The following is a 17,243-nucleotide window of genomic DNA, read 5'->3' as shown; positions in this document are numbered from 1 at the left end:
CCAGGATGGAAAACTGACTGTGCCTACCACTGGACGGTACTATATTTACCTGCAGATCTATTGTAAAACGCAAGGAAGAGTCTATGTTCGTGCAAACAACCGAGTCATCACCATGATTCAATCGCCTACAACTTCGAGTGCCATGTACGTAGGTGGAGTTTTTAACCTGACAGCTGGTGACGTCATCACGTTTCTTTCTGCTTATGCCAATTTCCGAGTTTTCATGTACAGCTATCACACCTACTTTGGCGCGTATTTGATTTGAAAGTCAACTAATTGATGTGTGGCAAAATCGTCTTTCTTTTAATTTAACGTTTTTGTTGCAAACAACATGGTGACTGCACTACAAGGTTACAGGTTAATTTATGGAGGTCTTATTAAAAAGGTTGATTTGCTTTACAGTGGGACAACTCGAACCGGGGCACTTGGAAGAAGATTGTCCAATCACAACGTTTTCTGAAAAGATTCTCAAGTATTTTTGCAAACGGACCAATAAAATTCAAGATTCAACTATATGCAACCACTGAAAACTTTCATGCCGTTTGAACTCACTGACCTCTCGGGAAACAGCCCTCAAATTTACGAATGTTATTGGTCCGTTTGTAAAAACACTTAATAATCTTTTGTTTTCAGAAATCGTTCTGATTGGATAATCTTCTTCCAAGAGCCTCGGATCAAGTAGTCGCACTGTAACAGAATACGTGTTTTGCAGTAGATATGTCAAAACTGTCTCCCAATGAATAGTGCGTTACTTGCTTCTGTAATGGGTATTTTAAGATTTAAATAAAAGAATCGAAAGAGTGTGTATAATTGACTGAACTGTCTCCCAATGAATAGTGCGTTACTTGCTTCTGTAATGGGTATTTCAAGATTTGAATAAAAGAATCGATAGAGTGTGTATAATTGACTAAAATTAAAAATGAAAGGAATTTTAAGAGATGCGTCGAAAGAAATAACTCCGTACTGGAACTTTTGAGCAAATCTAACCCCAAGTTTAAAAGCTGCTAATCCTGACGCTGTAATTTGACAGGAAGCGGCAGAAAAGTCTGTCTTTATGCGCAATTAATAATTCAAATAGTTATTCAGCCAATGCCAGCGAGGAAGGGAACATGACTGACCATTTTTTTTTTTAGTTCTTTCCCCTTTTTTTCACCACGCTTTCAGTTTGAGTATGCTAAAGACGAAGAGACCGTTGAAAACGTAAAAGAGAAGAGGAGGGGGAAGTAAAAAAAGCGCAAAGGGATAAGTTTCCCCTCTCTCCGTTTTTCCCAGGCACAATTTCAAGCCGTTTGAGGCGAGGGAACGCTAGGGCACAAAACGTTTTTGGCATCTTGGTTCTAAGTCATTATGAATATTGATTCTAAAACACATTTTTCTAAAAGCAAAGTTAAGAACATTAAAGAGGTAGTAGTGAATGATAAAATGAAGAACAACAACAACAAAAGAAACTCAAAAAGGAAGTTACAACCAACTATTCCCAGCTATTGCTACATGTTTTGCTCAAATTCCTCTGTACATGTATAAAAACACTGATCTTAAAGAGTGTCTACCAAATCAGCTCAAAATGACTGAAAATTGTCAGTCCTTCTAAGATTAAAAATTTCGCCAGGAAGCAGACGTTAAATGAACTCGTCTCATTCGATCGTTTTTAAAAGACAGAGCGTGTTTAGTTTCTATTGTGTGTAATCCTTGGGAAAAAACGTTCGCCCTCTAACCGAGAGAATTTTCGAATCAAAGGATATTTCTATAAAACAGGGCGTGGCCGGTCACCTGATGCAGTCATACTCAATTTTGTAAATGAAATTGGAAGATTTATGGAATATAATTATTATTGGCCCATTTAGTTTTTTAACTCTTGATTACTTTTGTATCAAATTTCCAACATTTGAATTGTAACGACTTTCCGATTCTTCAATAAATCCCCTGAAGAAGGAAGGCTTGTCCATCCGAAATATCGGGAAACCCCAAGTCGCTTTTCTCTTTACTGTTTTGTTATTAATATCTCTATAACTATGGGCTCCTGCTTAAATTAGTGCCATGGGATATCTTGAAAATGCTTAACGGAAGACCAACGCACTTTAAGAAACCTAACAATTTGTAAAGATCCAGAGCTTAATTTTATTGATCCAGTTACACCTGCCACGTTAAATTGAGTGAGATTTGTCTAGTAGTCAGCATAGGCTGCTCGGTTGTTTAAAGAAGTCTCTAGTAATTTAAAGCCTCGGGTTATGGTTACATTAAGAAAAACGGTTTATTTGAGCCTCGTGTTAAACAGATCAGAGTGAAGTTGCGCCTCACCAATCTTTACAGTGGACCGTCACCTATCTAATAGGTTTCTGTGCCACTATTCGAAGCAGTCTGAACACAAGGTGTTCTTTATAGGCAGGAGTATCATGTCGATTTTACAAGTCATCCGATAGAGAGTAAGTAGTACCCGGCTAACTCTCGTCCCACTGGGCTTCCTGGTCAGTGGCGAGTCGCCGGCCAAAAACCTCGGTGTCTGGTAACGTTGTCGTTTGGCCGATAGGCCGGGACTGAGGCAGACTCGTACCCAGTCGCTATTTACACGTCTTTGGGGTGAGAGAAGATTGGGCTAGGTTAAGGCTCGCGGGGAATCCCTTCCCATGCGTCCCGCTCTTAAGTCCCGCTCGCTACAACCTAACCCCAATCTTCTCTCACTCCCCTCTCTTCAAATACACATAAATAGCGACTGGGTACGAGTCTGGGACTGAGGCATTCGAACGCAGTGGAGAGTTGAAGAAAATTATCGATGAACTCTCATGCTTCCAGTTCCCAGCCAGCCTGTTTTCTTTCTACTTACTCATGAATTACGTGACGAACAGTATAAAAAGAAATGACTCCGGAATAAGTTGACTTCAGAATGTCACCAGTTCGTGATCTGACCCCTAAATTCCGAGTTGCGAGCACTCAAGAAAAAGTAAGAAAGAAGGAGGTTGAGACCCTCTACTGATATATCAAAGCGTCTTTCATAGTTTTATTTATCAAATAGGAATATTTTTGTTGCTTTCAGGGAACGTCCGTGATGTTGCTTTTAGACACTGGTGTTAGACAAAAACGGAAGTCTGTCAGGTAAAAATGTAAAATTCTCTTGTTTGTTCTGAAAAGTACGGAACAGATAAAACTCAATAAGGCTGCTGAGATTCCATGCTGGAGTATTTATATTTGGGTTGTTTTTTTTGCTATAACTTTTGGGCTCAAAGAAACGGTTTTTTTTTCAATCAATTGCACACTCTGAGAGAAAATTAATCCAGTCACATGAACGAAATTCGCGTCCTTTGAATACAAATGAAATTGAAAAGCTTGTCATGCTTTGTTGCATAATTATCAGGAGCAATTCTTCACTCGGTTAAAAACGGTCAACTAACGTTCCTAAAAATTGTACGTCTTCTTCTTCAATTTGAATCGAGTTTCACGGTTTCACTGTTCTGAGAGACGCCATGCTTCTGATGGCGCGAGGGTACATTCGAGCCCGGTTCCTCGAAAATCATTGCGCATATTAAAGCAAGGATTAAAATACTTTATTGAGGTTTTCTTATCTAAGAACTTTGTTTAGCCTTCACTTGCATTGGAAATGAAGTAGTGGTAATGCAAGGAAGTAAACTACAAGAATGAGGCCTTCTTAGAAAGTACATATGTCTATGCGATGTCGCTATCGGTATTTTACCTGTATCGCGTTTTGTAAAGTTGTGCAATGAAAGCAAAAGGGAGTTGTTTGTCTTATGGCTAATCAGTCATCACTTAACTATCCGGCTTTCGGGAATGGCTTCAAAAGATCAACGCCATTACAATTGCAAAACCTGGTTCATTAATAACATATTCAGTGTAATTTCACGTTCCCTCCTAAGAACCAAATTACATCACAAATTGGAAATTCTAATTTTAATTCGCAACACGAAAGAAACTTGTCGCGTTTCAATGTAAACAAAGTGTGTCGGTTGAGCTTTTTATGCCCGTCGCAGAAAAATTTCGGGGTCCCAAGATTCAATCGATTATAACTAGTGTCTCGAAGTTTTCCTCAGTTTTTAGAGGGGTTCATCTTCGCAGAGTTTCAGGCGCTTTGCTGGCCCGGGCTGTACAGCAATTGAGTCTTTGACTTCATATATCTTATTCGCTAAAGAGGAACACATGGACCATTTGTAGGGGAAAAATGAGAAACGTCTTACATAAGCAAACAGAGAAGTTCGAATTTGCTCTAAACAGTCTCAGCGACAAAAATTTATGACAAAAACAACTTCTCTTTCAGCCGGAAAGGAAAAGATAATAAACAATATAAATAAAATGAAATAACTATTTATTAGCAAATAAGTAAACTTTCATTTATGCTAATTTGTTACAAATGAAGATAACTTTCAGAAATTGTCTTCTTTTGTGACGTTTTCTTTTTGTAGAGTTTAGTTTCAAATCCTACCGACAGAAAATGAGTTATTCTTCTCCATTTCTTTACTTGTTTCTCAAAGAAAACTAACTTTAAAACAGAATAAATATTCAGTTTCACAAAATGCTTTTATCCTAAGGAATCGTCTTAGTTAGTACATGGAAAAAAGAAGAATGACCGTGCAATCTAGTTTTGGTACCTGCTAAAAGTTAGACCGCAAGTATAAGGCCTTTCTTAATAACACTTCAAGTTTAGGCTTGGACCTAGAAACAGTTGTTATCGGGGGTGAAAGTAGCTGAAAGTAAAGACTCATAAAAAAAATTCTGAAACACGAACGAAATTCAAGTCCTGTTATATGAATAATATATGAATGCCTCGTCATGAGTTATTGCATCAGTTGTTGGTGAAAAATACTTGTTTTTCTAAACTTCTTTAAAAAAGTAAACAAAACAGATAGTGTGAATCATCAGCCTACAGTCTACGGCTTCATTCTCTAATCACTTTTCACAGGTAATATCCAAGAGCAGTGGAGATCATATCATGAAGCTCGTTTTTATCATTGTCGCGTCATTTTATACCAACTTGTATTTCTGCGAAGCGGGAAATACTTCAGGAAATCAAGTAAGATGATCCACCGTTCTCTAACTTATGACATCGTCCGTGTGGTAATATTTGCCTGTCCTTTAATATCGATAGATAAAAAGTCGATCGCACGCCCAAATAGTCCCAAGTATTTTAGAGTTGATAAGCTTACTTCATTTTATTTAAAAAATTAATGACTGTTACTGGGAAAAAATGGCGTTCGTTGAAGCAAATCCATAGAGATTACAAAATGTTTTCAAAATCTTCTTGCATACAACTCCTTTATTTTACTACTTTTTCTTAATCAACAGAAAATTTGCGCAGATTCTAAGCAGCCAATCAACATCAATGTTTACGGAAATGGTTGCCCAAAGGTAACATACAACCACTTTCCTGAGATACCGCTTGTAGTACTATATATCCGCATAGCATGTCGCTTAATTGTGTGTATCATGTATTTTTAGGGTGAAAAGGGTTCGAAAGGAGACATGGGATCCAAAGGGAACAACGGAAGTCATTGCCAATGTTCCTTACAGGTAAAAGCAACAATTTAAAAACTAAAATTATTATGGTGAAGTTATTACAAACCTATTCACCTTAAAAAGCCGTTAAAAAACTTGTAACAGTATTAAAAAACAAAACAAAACCGAAATATTCTGAAAACTGTTTGGTTAAAGAAACAAATCGAAGTAGGAACTCTTGAGTAGAATAAGAGAAAAAAACGTTCTTCCTTTATCTTATAAATTATTTTTCCTCAAATAAGTGCAACTTATATTATTCTTTCGTGAGCAGGTTTAGTATGATCGAGTATGATATTGTCCTATGTTTTACAGTGTGATATGAGTATGATATTGTTCTTTATTTGCACAGTATGATATGAGTATGGCAAATGTATTGTTCTTTGTTTTACAGAATCCAAACAAGCCATCTGCTCACATCGAATCTGTAAACAGAAGAGTCGTGACCTATCAAGCCAACCAAAGTATATGCTTTCTTTACCATTCCCTACACCTTTAACCAACCACTAAACTTCATTAACCATAACATCGAGTCTGTCAATGGTCAAATAACATCGAATCAGCTTATTTAGATTGTCTTTTGTAAAATTCGATGTTTTAACACAGTTTAACAAGTGTGTATAAAAAGATAAAAGCTCAGTGTTACAAGCAAGAAGAAGATCATTCAAATATAAACAGTAATTTATGGAGCACTGATCAAAATTTTAAATTCGTCCATTTGTTTTTCGGAAGTGGACTGGCGCATACGTAAATAATAAATATCAGCCCTGGATTACATTATGATAGTGTGCATTAGGGGAAAACACCAAGAATTAACATCAATTCTCTGTTAATCGTACAGTGATTAAAGACTGGTCTGTTACTGCCCCGTACAGCCATCTTACAGGAGGCATGAAGTACGATGATGGAAAACTGACTGTGCCTACCACTGGACGGTACAATATTTACCTGCAGGTCTACTATAACAGCAATGGAAGGGTCCAAGTTTGTGTCAACAGCAATGTGGTGACCATGACTCAGCCCCCTACCCCAGGGAAAGGCGACCATGGTACCCTGTACGGAGGCGGGGTTTTCAACCTGAAAGCTGGTGACATCATCACGATCACTTCAGCTCACAACAACTGCAAAATTTTCATGTGGAGCGTTCACACCTACTTTGGCGCGTATTTGATTTAAAAAAAAGGATGGCAACTGCACCAATAACCACATGAATCAAGGGGATATATTTAGGATTAAAAAAAACCGAATAACATTTCCACTTAAAATCGTCTTTGGCCATGGTTGATTCAAACACGTTTCTAAATAACGAGGTTTTGCCGCCGGAGTAAATACAAGCTTGGAAGTCTTTAAAACTCGCTTAGTCCACTATAAAGTGCTGCTTTGTAGGAGAGATTTGTAATAAATATTTAAGGTTGAAATAAATGAAAAATGGTGCTTGATCTGTGTGGATCATTGAGTTAAATTAAAGCAAAAACGAAGGGTGTTGAGGAACTGCATCGATTCCGAAAAGTGTATCGTTGGCAGGGTACAAGTTAAGGGAACTGAGGAAGAAAGTTGCATATCCACCGAAATTTGTCTCATAGGCAATAGATGTTATTTTACTAGTACATCGACGTTATCCAGAAGCGGATACGAATAAGTTAAGGTCCTTTAATTAAGGTTTCGCAAGGGGATAATAAGCCTGATTAAAAGAACTGTCGGGATCCTCAAGCATGTTAAGGCATCGATCAATTTTTTGTTCTCGACCCCAGCGAAGATAAAACCGTTTTTCTTAATTTTTCATATACGTTCATGCATTATAAGTTTAAAGGTTGCATGATAATGAAAAGTCATTTGCATATCAAAGTTTGGGCACTTAACCTCGTTTTGATACAGAGGCCCGAGGGAACTCGGAAATGGCCTGTAGATTAAGGTTGACTTTATGTGGTTACGTGAAACATGACGTCATAATGATATTCCAAAGAAAATTCTAAATGGGAAAAAAAAGATAGAATAATAATAATACTGTATTTAATATCTACTGTGTGGCATCTCGCTACCGATTCTTAGTTTTCTCTTCTTTCCTGGATGAGAGGGGGAAGCACTTATCGGAAATTTAGCAAATTTAACAAAAATGGCGAGTCTGACAAAAAATGGCACTCACTTTATGTGCACCTAGCGATGTCGTAATGCTCCACTCACTCTTGAAGACGGCTAACTAAACTTTTGTTTAACATTGGTTCATCAAATCTTGCACTTTATTGGCTTTAATCTCACTTTTGAGTTGAAAGAGCAACAGAAATGAGTCAATATCATTATTTCTATACAAAGCTAAGGTCAAACGTTTACGAACATGAACAATAAAAAAAACTACGTCTGAAATACGTATCTAGCAAGCTATCGCGAAAATTTTGGCTGGCGTTGATTGTAAGTTTCAAATAAATGGTAATTAAACTGTAGTTGCCCCAAAACACCGGTCACAGTTAGAAACTAGTTGAACTCCGCAAGACACCAGAAGATAATCATCACAGCTTACCTCCTAACGTCATTAAAAGGGTTAGAAGACACTGTTATATGGATGATTGTTTGAAGTCCCTCCCTGCCGAGCAGAAAGCCGTTGAGCATGTTGGCAGTTTAAGCACTTTACTTTCACGTGGTGGTTTTAAGTTAACAAAATGAGTCAGCAACAGCTGTGATGTTGTGTAAGCCATTTCTCATTGACATTCCTGAGGAGGAGCGAGCAAAAAAAGATCAAGGACATCGACATAAGGAAGGACGAGTTGCCTGTTCAGCGAGCCCTTGGGGTTCAATGCCCAAGTTCCGTCTTCGCCATCTTGTTCCACCGACACGATCTCAGGCGCACGGCCGCTCCCTTCGCAACAAAGACAAAACATCCTTAATAAGTTGCAAAACTGAACGCTTTAAACGAAGCTTTTTTCCGGCGATGTGCCTTTATGCTCATGGCATGTAATTTAGGAACTTATGGGAATTTAATGTATCACTCAGGATATATATTTCTTGTTTCTAGTTTTTTATCTAATTTATTGTATTATGTCTTCTCATAATTGTCAGGCCCAGTCCATTTTGAACACGATGTAATTAGTTTAAATTATTATTTTTTTTGATTGATATCTATATCTTTGTAAAATAATTTCGCAATTCGCTTATTTCTAGGCGCTACGATTTTATAAATAAACCAGACTGACTATTACTTACTAAAGGTGCGTTAAATCTGACTCTCTAACTGGCCAAAATTTTGAATCAATAGATGACCGGTCCTGTGATTCTGGGCTATGATTATGGGCTTTTGCTTGAACTAGTTTCATGGGATATGTTGAAAATGCATTACAAAAGGCCAACCCCTATAAAAAAAACCTACAAATTTGAAACGAAAAAGGCCTTACTTTTATTGATCCCATTACACCTGCCACGCAGTCTTTACCTTGTAATGAAAATTTCTACGTTGAATTAAGTGAGATCAGCAAAAAACCTGGGTCTAGCAATGTCGCCGTTTGGCCGATAGGCTGGGACTGAGGCAGACTCGTACCCAGTTGCTATTTACGTGTCTTTGCGGTGAGAGAAGATTGGCTGACGTGGAATCCCTTCCCATGGGTCTCCTGTGCCTCAGCCTACCTGACACCGCAATCTTCTCTCACTCCTCTCACTTCAAATACACATAAATAGCGACTGGGTAGGAGTCTGGGACTGTGGCGTTTAAAAGCAGTCGAGAGTTAGACAATTAATGATTAACTCTGATGCTTCCAGTTCCCGGTCAGCCTTTTTTTTTTTGTTTCTACTTAGTGATGAACTGCGTGACGAGCGGTATGACTCCGAAATGACTACGCTTCAAAATGCCACAGGTTTCGTGATCCGACCCCTAAATTCCGGGCTGTGAGCACTCAAGAAAAAGGAAGAAAGAAGAAGGTTGAGACCCTTTTTGATATATCAAAGCGCCTTTCATACTTTTATTTATCAACTATGAATATTTTTGTTGATTTCAGGGAACTTCCTTGATTTTGCTTTCAGACAATGGTGTTAGACAAAGACGGATGTCTGTCAGGTGGAAATGTAAAATTCTCTTGTTTGTTCAGAAAGATACGGAACAGCAAGCTCCAATAATGCTGGTGAGATTCCATGCTGGGGTATTTGGGTTGTTTTTTCCTATTACTTTTGGGCTCAAAAATACGATTTTTTAAAACTAATTGCAGACTCTGAAAGAAAATTGATCCCGTAACATGAACGAAATTCGCGTCCTTTGAATACAAATGAAATTGACAAGCTTGTCATGCATGCTTTGTTGCATAATTATCAGGAGCAATTCTTCATTCGGTTAAAAACAGTCAACTAACGTTTCTAAAAATTGTACGTCTTCTCCTTCAATTTGAATCGAGTTCCACGGTTTCACTGTTCTATTACGAGAGGATGCCATGCTCCGGATGCGAGAGTACATTCGAGCCCGGTAACCCTCGAAAATCATTGCGCATAATCAAGGATTAAAATAGTCTAATTTTTAATTAATTTTTCCAGTTTGAATCGAGTTTCATGGTTTCGCTGTTCTAATTACGTGAGAACGCCATGCATCTCACGCGAGAGTACATTCGAGCCCGCTTCCTAGCTAGAAAATCATTAAGCATAAACTAGGATTAAAATAGATCAAATTTAATAATTAATTGAGGTCTTCTTGTCTAAGAACATTATTAAGCTTTTACTTGGAGATGAAGTTATGATAATACAAAGGAAGTAAAATATAAGAATGAGGCTTTTATTAGAGGTGGGGAGAGTACGTATGTCCCTGCGATGTCGCTATGGGTATTTTTACTAATAATTGTATTTGAGTTTTGTGAAGATGCGCAAAGAAAACAAAAGGGAGTTGTTTGTCTTATGAGCAATCAGTGGTCACTTAACTATCCGGCTTTCGGGAATGGCTTCGAAAGATCAACGCCATAAGTAATGATAATAAAAAACATTTCAATACCTGGTTCATTAATAACGTATTCAGTGTAATTTCAAGTTTCATTCTAAGCCCGCGAAATTGCATCACAAAGTCAAAATTCTAATTTAATTCTCAACAAGAAAGAAACTTGTCGCGTTTCAGTGTAAATAAAGTGTGTCGATTCATCTTTTTATTCGCGTTGCAGAACAATTTCGGGGTCTCAACATTCAATCGATTATAACTAGTGTCTCGAAGTTTTCTCTAGTTTTTACAGAAGTTCATCTTGTCTGAGTTTCAAGCACTTTGTCGCCAGCGAAGCTGTCCTAGACTGTACAGCAATTAAAGTGCGTCTTTGACTTTATATGTCCATTATTCTCTAATAAGGAACAATAAGACCATTTGTATGGGAAAAAAGAGAAACGTTTTACATAAGCAAACTCAAGAGGTCCAGAACAGTTTTAAGTTCGAATTTGCTTTAAACGGTCCAGCGAAAAAGATTCATAACAAAAACAACTTCTCTTTATGCCGGAAAGGAAAAAAATATATAATATATATAATATATTAAGTAAAATGAAATAACTATTAATTAGGAACTAAGTAAACTTCCATTTATGGTAATTTGTTATAAATGAAGGAATTAAACTTACAGAAATTGTCTTCTTTTTCTGACGTTTTCTTTTTGCAGAGTTTCAGTTCGAAAGTAAAAATAATTCTAGCGATTTCTTGACTTGTTTCACAAAGCCGAACTAACATCATTTTAAGCTCTAGTTTAAGCTCGCAATTGATTTAAGCGCTCGTTAATAATATAGCTGGTACCCCGTCTGCTTTCACGTAAATGGCTTACGCAACGAAATTCACTCAATATAGTTAACGAGACACAGCGACAAATGTTGGAATTAGCTTCACTTATCTCAGCGTGTGTTTTTGGTTCCTAGTTTTTGTGTAGTTTGGGCTTATAGTTAACTCGTGCCTCGCTGTTTGGCTTGGCCGTGGAGTGTCGTGTCTCCCTCGCGAAAGCGAAGCCAGCCGGAGGCCCGTGACTCTCGACTCTCCTTCTGTAGACAAACGCCAGTTTAAAATTACTGAGATCCAGCTGTTTCTAAAAAATAGAATTTAAAAAAATTGGCACCTGTGATTTCACAATTCAAAAACAAGCCTAATTGCCGGACCCTCAAGGGAAGGAGTTTTAGTTTTCGTCAATCGTCGTTAGAAAAGTAGAAGTTTTGGTTTACAATGACTGTTCCTCAGCTACCGCTTACCTCGGATCCCACAGAAAATAGAAAACATTTAACAAAGACATTGAGTTTTAGTAAAGTTTCCATTTTGCTGTAGAAAGTGATGTATAAATTGTTACTATAAAAGGGCTTAAAATAGCGTCTAAGGTAATAGGACCATTGATTTTTATTTCATACTTTAAGGCGAATTTTTCGACTTATAAAAACGATAGAAGACTAAAAATCAATTGACTATCTTCAAGTTTGTTATATCGTAAGGAAAGCGTAAGAAAAAGCACTGGAGTCAACTTATTGTATGTAAATTGGATCATGGTTCATCTGTGTCGTTCAGTTTTTTTGTCGAGATTTAAAACTCAGCCTAACGCAGCTAGGGTCGTCATAATATAGAGTGTAAAATATACCATACACGTTTTTGACTTTTACGGTTATGACAAGTAAAGGAAGAATTAGTGATCATTCTACTAAAATAGAATAAATCTGATTTAGTTTCAGCCAATGATTTTGTCTTAAACTAGGTATACCTATCGATAGAGTGCCAACGAGCAAATCATGCGTATTTTGCATAGCAATGGATTCCTTTTTTCCAACATTTGACAGTTTCTTGGTCCCTTCTTGTTGAAAGGATTATTTCCTTAAAACTGATGTGCTATGCAAGGCGATATAAACTAGGTTCGAAGAAGAGCGTCAGTCCTCAGACTGCTGTGGCTTTACGAACCTGCTATATAAGGAAGCGATCGGTAATATTTAGGATGATCGTTTCTCTTACCACCACACAATTAGTGTCGGTTCGGTTTCACTTTGTAGATAAACATTTGCGCAGTTTAATCATTTAAACCTCCTCTAAAATTTCCCGAGGCTTTTTGTCGAGTTCCCGATTGAATTTTAGAAATGATTCGCTGCGCTGCTTGAAATGTTTTCAAGGACATGCGATGTACGGCACGTCGGTATTTTGTTTTCACTTCGGCCAGGTTTCGAAAAAAATAGCGTTGTTTTCTTTTCCTTCGTCGTTCACTTTTAATAGGCTTGTAATTCTTTTTTATTCTTATTTTTCCATTTGCTGGTTAGATTTTTCCCCCAACATCAGATTTTCCAACAGAAGCGACTAAATATTCTTCGTATCAAGCTTTCCTTATCTCCCCGTGTAATCTGATCCTTTTGCTTGTTTCACATGGAAAATTAAACTGTTTTTGTACAAGCTTCTCTTCGTTAAAACCTTACATTAATGGCCCCCCAAATTAACACAATGCATCAAGTTTTCATTTTACTTGACTGCCGGGGCCAGATTTTGGTGAATAAACAATAAAAGCGTACCACATTCAAGTTCAGTCTTCGCGTGCCGCCGAGGAAAGAACACATGTGCGCCAAGTATAGTTTACCGCCTTTTGATTGGCTGAAACTGTCACACCACTTGGTCTCATGGGAATCTACATTACATGAGGTTACACTTTTTGAAGCTCGTTCGAGAATTTTTCTGCCTAAAGCCGAGTCTTGCGCGGCTCTATTCTGCTGCCGCCTCGCCATCCGAGCGTCTTCGCTCGGATGGCTCGTTGGCAAAAACTACTGTGTTAACCACTTTGTTATTACATCCAATCTACTACATCGTAGAAATTCCTTAATTTATTTCAGAAGGGAGTATTCACAGACAAAATTAAATAAGGTCACGTTTGAAAATTGATACAAAATACAGACACAAAGGATTAATCATCTTAGTACACGGGAAAAAGAAGAATAACCGTGCGATCAGTGGTTTTGGGATTTGCTACAAATTAGACCGAAAGTGTAAGGCCTTTCTTAATAACGCTTTTAGCTTAGGCTTGGACCTAGGAACAGTTGTTATCGGTGGTGAAAGAAGCTGAAAGTGAAGACCCAGAATAAAAGTCTTAAACACGAACGAAATTCAGGTCAAGATGATATAAATAATATATGAATGCCTCGTCATAAGTTATTGCATCATCCGTTTGGTAAAACGTACTTGTTTTTCTACTCGTCCGAAAAATAAATAAACAAAATCAGATAGTATGAATCATTAGTCTACAGTCCGCGGCTTCATTCTGTAATCACTTTTCACAGGGTTAATATCCAAGAGCTGTCGAGATCATGAAGTTCGTGCTTATCATTGTCGCGTCGGTTTGTGCCAACTTGTACTTCTGTGCAGCAGGAAATACTTCAGGAAATCAAGTAAGACGATCCACCAATCTCTAACTTAAGCTTTTGTCAGTGTGGTAGTTTTTGCTTGTCCTTGAATTTCGATGGATTAAAAGTCGGTCGCAAACGCCCTTACAGTCCCAAAATATTCTAGAGTTGATAAGCTTACTTCATTTATTTCAAAAATTAATATGACTGAAACGAAAAATATAAGGTGCGTTGAAATCGGTTAATTTTGTTTTACATGGTGTCCTTTTTCCATGACCAAATGAACTACATCGGAATGGTTGCAGAAATTTTTCGATGCCTAACGCAAACAATATTGCCACTCGCAGCAAACGAAAACAAATTCTTGGTTATAAGTCCCATAGCATAATTTGTCAACAATGACAATTCGCAACAAAAATGAAAATCGGTAAATTTCTCAGAATCTGTTAGAATACATTTACAATTCTCCAAACGTTAAAAATTTGTCCATTAAGGAAAATCCACAGAACTAGGGCGAATCCACAGAGTTTAATAAAAGAATGCCAAAATCCTCTTGCATAGAATTGAACTTCTTAATTGTTCTACCTTTCCTTAATCAACAGAAACTTTGCGTAGATTCTAAGCAACCAATCACCGTCAACGTTTACGGAAAGGGACGCCAAAAGGTAAAATACAACCATTTCCTTTGATACCACTTGTAGTACTATATCTCTTGTAAAATACTGCAATAACTGCATAACATTCACGTGCGTGTATCATGCATTTTAGGGTGAAAAGGGATCAAAAGGAGACACGGGATCCAAAGGGGACAACGGAAGTCCTTGCCAATGTTCCTTACAGGTAAAAGCAAACAGTTGACAAATCGTTACTGGAATAGCCGTTTTAAAAGCAATTTTTTTTATCAGTAATAAAACGTAAGGTAAATATAACGAAATTTTCTGAAATTTGTCTGGTTCACAACACAAGTTAACTCTGTAGGAAATTTCGGGAACAAATATACGTAAGCAAAATACTTAACTTGATCTATAAGTTATCTCTCTGTAAATACGTACCACGTACATTGCTTTTTTGTTTTACAGAATGCAAACAAGCCATCTGCTCATATTGAATCTTTAAACAGACAAGTCGTGACCTATCAGGCCAACCAAAGTATGTGTTCCTTTACCATCCCCTACACCGTCCCCCCTCCACTAAAAAAAGTCAAATAACATCAAATCACATTAATTTTTAGAGTGCCTCTTTTATAGTAAAATGCATGGCTATACATTAAACTGTAATTCGGGGACTACCGACCGAAACTAATTCGTTCATGTGGACCGGCGAATATATACAATACACATCACCCCTGGGTTACAACAAGGCCTTGTGCCTTAGTGGAAATCACCCAGAATTAGCATCAGTTTTTTTTATTTTCACCCCATAGTGATCAAAGACTGGTCTGTCAGTGCCCCGTACAGCCATCTTGCTGGAGGGATGAAGTACCATGATGGAAAACTGACTGTGCCTACCACTGGACGGTACTATATCTACCTGCAGGTCTACTATCACAGCGTAGGAAGGATCTATGTTTATGTCAACAGCAAACCCGTGACCATGTTTCAAGGCCCTAACCCGGGAAAAGGCGACCATGGTACCGCGTACTCAGCCGGTGTTTTCAACCTGAAATCTGGTGACATCATCACGTTTGCTTCGGTTTACGCCAACTGTAAAATTTACATGTATACCTACCACACCTACTTTGGCGCGTATTTGATTTAAAAATCTGATGAATATCGCGTGACAACTGCACCATAACCTCGAGAATTAAGGGACTAGACATTTATTTTAAAAAGGTGCATAATTACTATGTTTAACGAACATTTTTTGGTAAAAAATGTTTCTAAGTATTGAGCAGTTTAGTTGGCACAGTATTCTGTAAAATAACCTTATAGGTCATAATTAAGGCTCGGTTACTTTACTTGTATACACTGTTTAGCAGGAGACATCTGTAATGGATATTTTAATGCTGAAATAAATGTAACGATGGTGCTAAAGCTGTATCCATCAAGGAGTGAAACTAGGGCAAAAACAAAGATGTTAAGGGAGTGTATCGAATTCTTTTCCTTTTTCTGAATAAATAGCTGTAGTGGAATGGTTTCCGGAAATACAGTAAAAGAATTATTTCTCGAATGGCATAAGCATGAAATGATGAATACAAACTATAAAGCGCCCACTTCCGCTTCCGTCCCTAATGGGTAAATAGCCCGCAGTGTATTGTTGGTTTTCACATGATGTCACTAAAATTCAAACCACAAAACTATCGATAGAACCGATATTTTATTTTCTCGACGTATTAGAGCAGCTGAAAACTAATTTTCATACAAATTTTCGCTTCAAAAGGGTTCTTGGTTTTGTGATAGAGTACTCTTGAATTTCTAAGATTTTGCGTGACGCGTCCTTTACATGACGGCCACAAGAGCTGTCATGTAGGTTAAAGAAATTACTTATTTCAAGGAACTCTGCTCTCTAAACAGTTCATGTATTAGAAAAAGTATTACTTTAATGTTCATGAGTTCCTCGACGAACAAATTCACGCTTTTGTAGGAAAACTCGGTAACAGAAACTAATGTTTCTGTTGGTTTCTGTCCGCCATGTTGGTGCTCATCCGGATGGGTAACAGCATGGCGTCTTTAACTCTATTAATTTTGTGAAAACATTTCCTCGGATATCTCGTATACGAAATATTCCTCTGACCTGAATCTTGGCGAGGGTCTTTGTATATTTACCTCCTTTAATTTTCCAGATTCTGGAATTTATCTATTGAACGGTTTTGATTTTTATTTTGATCTATTTTGAATGGCGTGACACTGAAATCTCAAAGCAGAGTAAGATCAGGAAGAGCGAACAATACGATCAATAAGGTTGGAAAGCCAAGACACTGCTATATTTGGAGTCGTTTACTGAACTAGTACATCGGCTTCATTCAAATAAACTACAGTTACGGTTAAGCAATGTCACTTGACGTTACACAAGGGGTAATAAGTCTAAGAAAGAACTGTGGGGAGGAAAAGGAGGAAATTTAAGTCATGTGTTGACCGAAATTTGTCTCATAGCGTAAGGCAGCGGCTAATTTACGAACCGTTGGATCATCTGTGGTACGCCAGTGGCAAGATCAAACGAATCTTTTTTTCTCCTTGCTTTTCTTTTTTTTTCGGTCCAGGTTTAAAAATCAGCTTCACGCACTCGATTCGTTTGATCTTTTCCACTGGCGTACTACAGATGATCCAATTTACATATGATACATCGAGTCCATGAGTCATTCCGTATAACAAATTTGAATACATAAATATTACGAAAATCGCTCGGCTTTAAATTATAAGAAAATTAAAGTCTAACGGTCCGTTGATCTAACATGTGTGGTAAAGAGAGGCCATATAGAGTACCACTGATAAACGTCAACGCCACTTTTGCCGTAAGGTTGTTTTAGT

At 37.6% G+C, this 17,243-nt stretch overlaps 3 protein-coding genes across 3 annotated transcripts in view; all 3 read left to right on the top strand.

The window, feature by feature from the left end:
• LOC140944598 (tumor necrosis factor-like) overlaps positions 1-799 on the top strand; it is a 6,678-nt gene extending 5,879 nt beyond the window's left edge. Inside the window, exon 4 of the mRNA XM_073393718.1 lies at positions 1-799. This exon is cut by the window's left edge and continues 58 nt beyond it. Within this exon, the coding sequence (XP_073249819.1) occupies positions 1-265 (265 nt within the window). The 3' untranslated portion in view covers positions 266-799.
• Positions 800-2,881: 2,082 nt separating this feature from the next.
• Positions 2,882-6,935, top strand: LOC140944597 (uncharacterized). The gene is made up of 6 exons (XM_073393717.1): positions 2,882-2,938; positions 4,907-5,017; positions 5,290-5,352; positions 5,443-5,514; positions 5,891-5,960; positions 6,338-6,935. The coding sequence occupies exons 1-6, from the start codon at positions 2,882-2,884 to the stop codon at positions 6,670-6,672; spliced, it is 708 nt and encodes a 235-aa protein (XP_073249818.1). The 3' UTR covers positions 6,673-6,935.
• A 6,758-nt stretch (positions 6,936-13,693) lies between these two features.
• LOC140942950 (uncharacterized) lies at positions 13,694-15,809 on the top strand. Its single transcript, XM_073391972.1, has 5 exons — positions 13,694-13,821; positions 14,379-14,441; positions 14,545-14,616; positions 14,856-14,925; positions 15,200-15,809. The coding sequence occupies exons 1-5, from the start codon at positions 13,741-13,743 to the stop codon at positions 15,532-15,534; spliced, it is 621 nt and encodes a 206-aa protein (XP_073248073.1). The 5' UTR covers positions 13,694-13,740; the 3' UTR covers positions 15,535-15,809.
• Positions 15,810-17,243: the final 1,434 nt, after the last annotated feature.

Source organism: Porites lutea, chromosome 7 (genome assembly GCF_958299795.1).
Source record: "Porites lutea chromosome 7, jaPorLute2.1, whole genome shotgun sequence".
Classification (NCBI taxonomy): Eukaryota; Metazoa; Cnidaria; class Anthozoa; order Scleractinia; family Poritidae; genus Porites; species Porites lutea.
Note: the sequence above shows the minus strand (reverse complement) of the source record. Positions and strands in the feature narration are given on the sequence as shown.